This window comes from Manacus vitellinus, unplaced genomic scaffold (assembly GCF_001715985.3).
Source record: "Manacus vitellinus isolate BGI_N305 unplaced genomic scaffold, ASM171598v3 scaffold_20_pilon, whole genome shotgun sequence".
NCBI lineage: Eukaryota > Metazoa > Chordata > Aves > Passeriformes > Pipridae > Manacus > Manacus vitellinus.
In genome coordinates, this window is record NW_021939471.1 from 13,513,272 (window position 1) to 13,519,473 (window position 6,202).

The window sequence follows — 6,202 nt, forward strand, 5'->3', positions numbered from 1 at the left end:
CGGTGCTCCGCGGCGCTCCGCGCTCGTCCTCTTTCCCCCGCTCCCTGGGAAGCAAAGGTCACCGCTTGCGCCCGGTCCGGTTCCCGGCCGCTGCCGAGCTGGAAATCAGGAAGCAGCGTGCCCTATTTGTCAAGTGTTTGACAGCTGAGTTCATTAAGGCTTAAATAAGGAGAAATAAAAATAAAAAATATTTACGTACCAGGCGTCTCTTTTTCAGCAGCTACCAAAGAGCTAGGTGTGCAGGGAGAGGGACTGCACTCTTTGTATATTATATTCTTGGGATCTCTTCAGTTTTCAAGTCTGATAGAGTCCTTTGCTTGGCAGATTAATGACGACTCCGTGTTTCTTAAGGGACGTGCTGAATTAATTATTTCGCAAATCACGTGGTCAGGACTTGTAGAAATCTATTCTTATCATCTTCCTTGCACTTTGAAATTCTGCCTGTTATGACTGTTCCTAGCAAGATTATTTTGGTCTCTAGGCTTGGGGGGAAGGAGGAAAAAAAAAAAAAAAAAGGAAAAAGAATCAGGGGAAAGGGCTAACAAACATGGCCGTTGGAAGCGGTGTGGCTCTGCACCGAGAGGTCCCTATTTACTGTACTGTACAGTGAGTGGGGTTTGCTATTGACTCTGCCTTTCCTCTTCATTCTTACCTTAACGACTAGTGGTGATATAATATACAGAACTGTATTGATGTATCGGGAGTAACAGGAGGAGCTATTAAAGAGGAGAGAGAGAAGGTGTAATCACAAAATACGCCTCAATATTTAAACTTAGCGACTGTGTGCTTAGAAAGGCACCCTCACGCTCCCCTCCATGCACTTGGGCAGTAGAGACACATGTCTTCTGCTGTGCACCCTGCTCCTTGGCTGGGCTGAGCCAGAGACTGTATTTTTGGACTCGTGCCTTGACCACGCTCCAGGAGAGGACAAGCCCTCAGTGACAAGTACTTATTACAAAAATAGTGCGATCGACTTCTCCTGGCTAGATGTATGTGTTATTGTCTGAGGTGCTTACACAGGGGAGAAAAAAATGTTTGCCTTAGTTGCAGGGGAAAGTTTAAAATCTCCAAGTTTGTGTTTTCTTGTGATCTTTCTTTTGCTTCCACTGTCAAAATGAGGGTTACTGCTCAGGAAAAGCTAGTCTCTACATTGCAATTTGAAATTTCCATTTCTTTCTTGCATTGGTTCCTTCCAGGACTCACCTAAAAGGCACACATCTGCGTGGGGATCGAGGTGACTTCAGGTGTGGCTCCTTGACTCCTACCACACATGCAGAAATCCGGGAGTCATTCTAGGAGGGCTTGTTAAATGCAAAGCAGCAGCAAATGGATGACAGGCACTTTTAACTGCAGCCTAAAAGTAAATATAGACTCCAGCTTGGCCTAGAGTCACACCATTATGGCTGGGGCAAACAGCAAACCTGTTCAAAGGGACATTTGGAAGGATGCTATGCAGAGTCACTCATCTTTTAACACTGTAATGATGGGAGGGACCAGCATTTTCACAGAAGAGAGATCTACCTTGTAAGCACTGTTTGTTCAAGGTACAAACCAGAATCTATTTCGCTACACCTTTTATTATTTCAAAATTATGTGGAGGTCTTACATCAAAACTACAGGCGACAGTTAGTATAAATAACGCTTTAATCAATGGCAGCAAAACATCAGCAAAGTCTATAAAAAGCATCACACTTTAACAGAGATGAGAATATTTGCTGAACAATGCGACCGTTTAACAAAGGCTCCAATGCACAACGTTCACCCATGGTCAACAAAAATAACCGACTTCGCTTCATACACAAAATATCTCTGCAGAGGGGTTTAAACCATTAAAAAATAAACATCAGGTTCGTTTTGCACCGGGGATAAGGACCAGTGGGTGCTCCTGGTCGCTATTACAGACATTCCTGACCCTTCAGAGCATTGGCAGCTTAAAACTACTTCTTTTTGGTACTTTCTGCCTCCACTTCAAGTATTCTCCGATCTTACAGCGCAATTACACCTATGTAAACCTATAGTGCCCCGGCCTCGCTCAAAGGGTGCTTGCAAACAGGGTTGTAAGAGCTGTGCCTGCTGAACCCAACACTCGTCCCGGAGTTATTAACATTTCAAAAGACAATGAGACAAATTCTGCTCGCAGCTACATCCCTGTTTGACTTCAGTGGGCGGGGGAAGGTAATCTGGGAGCAGAAGTTGGTCCTTTAACTTCGGGAGCCATCTCGGTCGATTAGAAGCACAAAGCAAGGATTTGCTTATCCAAGGCCATTATTTTCCAGAACTGTACCACAGATGCCAAAGTAGGTGTCTCTCTCTCAGAACACATTTTCCCTGCTCCCAGTCAACTTATCACAGACTTTAAGTAAACAGCGGGGGTCCGGGAGGGGGATTTTCAAGAAGAGCAGCTAGAGAGGTTTTACTTCTCCACACCCTTTTTTTCCCCCCCTTTATTTTCGTAGATTCGTCTGAAGAGTGAAAGGATGGCTTTGAACAGCTCTGGAGAGGAAAGGCCACTACCGTAGGAACCTGGTGTAACAAAACTTGAAAACTTGTCTCAGGAATTCCCTCCGCAAGCCCTGCTGCTAGCTGCTCTCCATACCAGAGAAAGGGAAGGGTATTTTGGGTCCAAAAGGTTAAGGGTTTAGAGGTCACTCTTCCCGGCTGAAATACAACTAATCGAATAGAAAATTTGTCCTCTGGGTGAACCTGTTCCTGCAATTTAGCCGAACTTCAGTAAAATACCTTTTCAGCTTCTCAACGTGAAGGCGCCAGAAAAAAAGACGTCTTTACTATGTATGAACTCGGTGCTTTTTGTCATAGAAACAATGATGCGAATAATGCGGGAATATCCATCTTTAATATCACGACGTGGAGATATTCAAGTATTGCCATGTGCAAGTCTGAGAACTGGGCTAACCCTAAGGAAGAACAAAGAGTTTTCTCCAGGCTCTAAAACAAAAGACCAAGTCTTAAAGACACTTTGCGGACTTCTAGGAATGAGAAAAAGGCAGAAATTAACTGCTGGCCACAGTTAACACTGCTGAATACACCCTTGTTGAAAAGTTCGCTTTTTATTTTCGAATTCATTTAATCTCATTTTGGCCTCTGTTTTCCCGAGCGAGCCCAAAAGCCCTGAGTCCTCGATGGGAAGCACCCAGCCTGGAGAAGGGCACGTTAACTCAGCCCCTGCTCTTTCCACCTCCCTTCAGTTTTGGTATGAGTTTCATTCCTTACCCCTTTTCTCTTTAATAAAGGGACAACCTCGTTACAATTTCGACTATATGGTTTCTCTCCCAGGCTGCCCTGAGGGTACAGGAGATAAGGGCTGAGCTTTAAAATCGCCTGAGCGGAGGTGTAAGTGGCTGAGGGAGCTGGTTTGGTTGGCTTTCGTAGTTACAGCGCACTAAAACTTTGGCAACCAGCAGTCAGGGCCAAATCAGTGAGTATTACACGAGCTCTATTCCCATGCAAGCCTTTCCTCTTTCCATGAAAGCAACTTGCTGAGCTTTCCAACCGTTGCAGTCATGTGTCGTGGTTTGCTTAAAAACAATCACTGTTCTTAAAACAAACAAAAAACAACACCAAAAACCTAAACAAACCCAAACCACAAAAATCCAACAGACCAAAATAAACCTAAAACAAAGCAAGACAGCAGCCAACATAGCCTATCTCTCTTTAGCAGAAAAGAAATTTGAAATCTGATTGAAATAATATATTCAGTTTTCAGCTTTGAATGGCTCAGGTTATATCAGAAATCACATTAACTTTTCACTTTTTTTTGGTGATGGTGGTAGTTCTATTGTTTGTTTCGAGTTTGTTGGGGTTTGGGTTTGGGTTTTTTTTTGGGGGGAAGGTGTTTTTTGTGGTCTCCCCTCTTTTTTTTCATTTTTTTTCCCTTTCCATTTTTAAAATGAGGTATTGATGGTTTAAAGCACAGCGCTGAGCAGCAGACTTTAGAAACAGATTTCAAGCCTGTAAGCTCTGGATGACACACGATAAGGAGCAGGGACGCTTTTCCTATTCACAAATGAGGAAAATAATAAAAAAAGGGGGGACAAGAAAGTTGTGTACGTTCAAGACAAGTAAACATTACATATGTGTTGATGAGATTGGGAAGGAGAAATACTGTATTTCAGCTCCTCTTCCCCATTTTTGGTTTGACTATTTTTCTTTTTGTCTTCACTCTTCTATGTAACAAATAAATAAATACGCTAACACTATCAGAACATAAAATAACCCGTTTTCACTTAATTCCTATGCACACCTTCTGAGACGTTATGGAAATGAGCAAGTATTTTCATCACACCAAGAAAGGTAAAGCAGCACAAAAAAAGTTCACATTTAATAGTCTTTATGTTCAAATAAAAGACTATACTATGAATTTCCTGTCCTCAACTTGCCCAAAATGCATCCGTGCCCAAATTACATGGGATAAAAAGACAATTAAAAGTATAAATCCCAGAATAAAGTATCCAATCTTCACTTTCGAATTCAAAACTGAAACACAGGACAGTTTCATTTTCAATTATTTATTACTTTTTAAGGACAGAAGGTCTCATTTAATATTTTCCCAATTCCCACTGCCTGCGTGATGGTTTGTTTTTTTTTTTCTTTCCCCTTTGTCTTTCCTTCCCCTTTTTTTGTTTTCCTTTTTTAAGTTGTGCCAGAAGAGGCAAATAAAATAAAGTCCAAAGTAGCGTCATTTTGTCTCCTTTGTACAACAGTACCTTAAAGAAAGATGACAGTTTCTCGTGTCCTTAGCTGCTACATGCAGGTTCTGCTTGGGCAGTGTCAGTTATGTACAGTACTGGTCAGAAGCGAAGGATGAAATGGAAAATTTCACCTCTTCTACAAAGTTGTCAACTCAGTCTGATGGTCCTTGGAACCAGTTTGTAAATGGGGGTTTGAACCAGATGAAGAAGACCTGCCCTTCGTGTTGGGCAGTTTGTGATCTTTTTTCCACTTCATTCTTCTGTTCTGAAACCAGATCTTGATCTGGCGCTCAGAGAGACACAAAGTGTGGGCTATCTCGATACGGCGGCGCCTGGTCAGGTACCTGTTAAAATGAAATTCTTTTTCCAGTTCTAGGACTTGCTGTCTGGTGTAAGCTGTGCGGGAGCGTTTAGGTTCCCCTCCGTTGTAATTGGGATTCACTGGGAAAAAAATACGGAGAACTTTACAAAGCTAATCTTGACTTGCCGGTTCGACTTTACAAAAGAAAACCTTATGAGCTGCGAGCATGTGGCCGGGCTGGATTCGTCCCAGTTGCTTACAATGGACGGGCTGCTCTCCCCCACGTTTGAGGCAGGCACTACGGGCACACGCAGCTAGGTAGTCTGGGAGCCTCTAGCAGGCTCCTAAAATGGAGTTTTATCCTGCACGGCAAAGCCCCGCGTGGCCAACAGCCTATTTCCTCAGCAATAAAAATTTATGGCGAGTGTAATTGGCCACCTCGGCTTAAAAAGCTCGTCCACGAGCCTGGCAGGGACTCGGGCAAGCGCCGCTGAGGACGATCGGAAGCAGGGTAGAAGAGCAAAGTAAGAAGAGGATCCTTACCCGAGTTTACATGGACTTTCTTCATCCAGGGATAAACTACTGCTGGCTGCTTAACTGCGGAGCCGTTTGGGGGTTTGAGGGCCGGCTGCTGGCTGCAGGCTCGCGAGTTGGACATTGGAGGCGGTGGACAATGCTCTGCTGGGCCGGGGAAGTGGCTTGCCGGGCCGGATTGCTCCTGTCCGTGACCCCGCGGCTGCCCGGCAGAGCCTTGGGCATTGCTACAGCTAAAGGGTTGCTCGCTGTAGTTTGACCGTGGATAGAGTCCCTGGTGCTGGAAATCAGAGCCTTGCGAGGCACTGTAGTACTCGGCCCCCTGCTCGCCTAGGTAGCTATTCTGCAAATATTCCTCGCAAGGAGGAAATTTGGGATCCACATACTTAGAGTTCACCATATACGAACTCATGGCCATTAATTTCTGAAGGTAGAAAATACTAATTTTTCTCGTGTTGTCTTTTTTTCCCCTGCCATAGAGCCCTCCTACTTGCTGTCAACTGAATAAAGTTAGGCGGGCATGTGACCGGCCCGGCCAATGGGGAGCCGGGCGCCCACCGCCGCATTTCCCCGCATTTCCCCCGATTCCACTCAATAACATCCCTCTGACTGGGTGACCCCCCTCTCCGGCGGGCCGCACCCCCAAACCAGGTACCGG

General features: G+C 44.7%; 1 protein-coding gene across 1 annotated transcript; it reads right to left on the reverse strand.

Moving 5' to 3' along the window:
* Nucleotides 1-4,613: 4,613 nt before the first annotated feature.
* Nucleotides 4,614-5,995, reverse strand: HOXD4 (homeobox D4). Its single transcript, XM_008931055.2, has 2 exons — nucleotides 5,554-5,995; nucleotides 4,614-5,150 (listed from the first exon to the last, which is right to left on the reverse strand). The coding sequence occupies exons 1-2, from the start codon at nucleotides 5,960-5,962 to the stop codon at nucleotides 4,846-4,848; spliced, it is 714 nt and encodes a 237-aa protein (XP_008929303.1). The 5' UTR covers nucleotides 5,963-5,995; the 3' UTR covers nucleotides 4,614-4,845.
* Nucleotides 5,996-6,202: the final 207 nt, after the last annotated feature.

Bases quoted from the DNA above. Each gene is read 5' to 3' on its own strand.
- HOXD4 (XM_008931055.2), bottom strand. From the start codon at position 5,962: ATGGCCATGAGTTCGTATATGGTGAACTCTAAGTATGTGGATCCCAAA. The intron at 5,151-5,553 runs GTAAGGATCCTC...TTTTTTTCCCAG, and splicing joins GAAAGTCCATGTAAACTCGG to TGAATCCCAATTACAACGGA.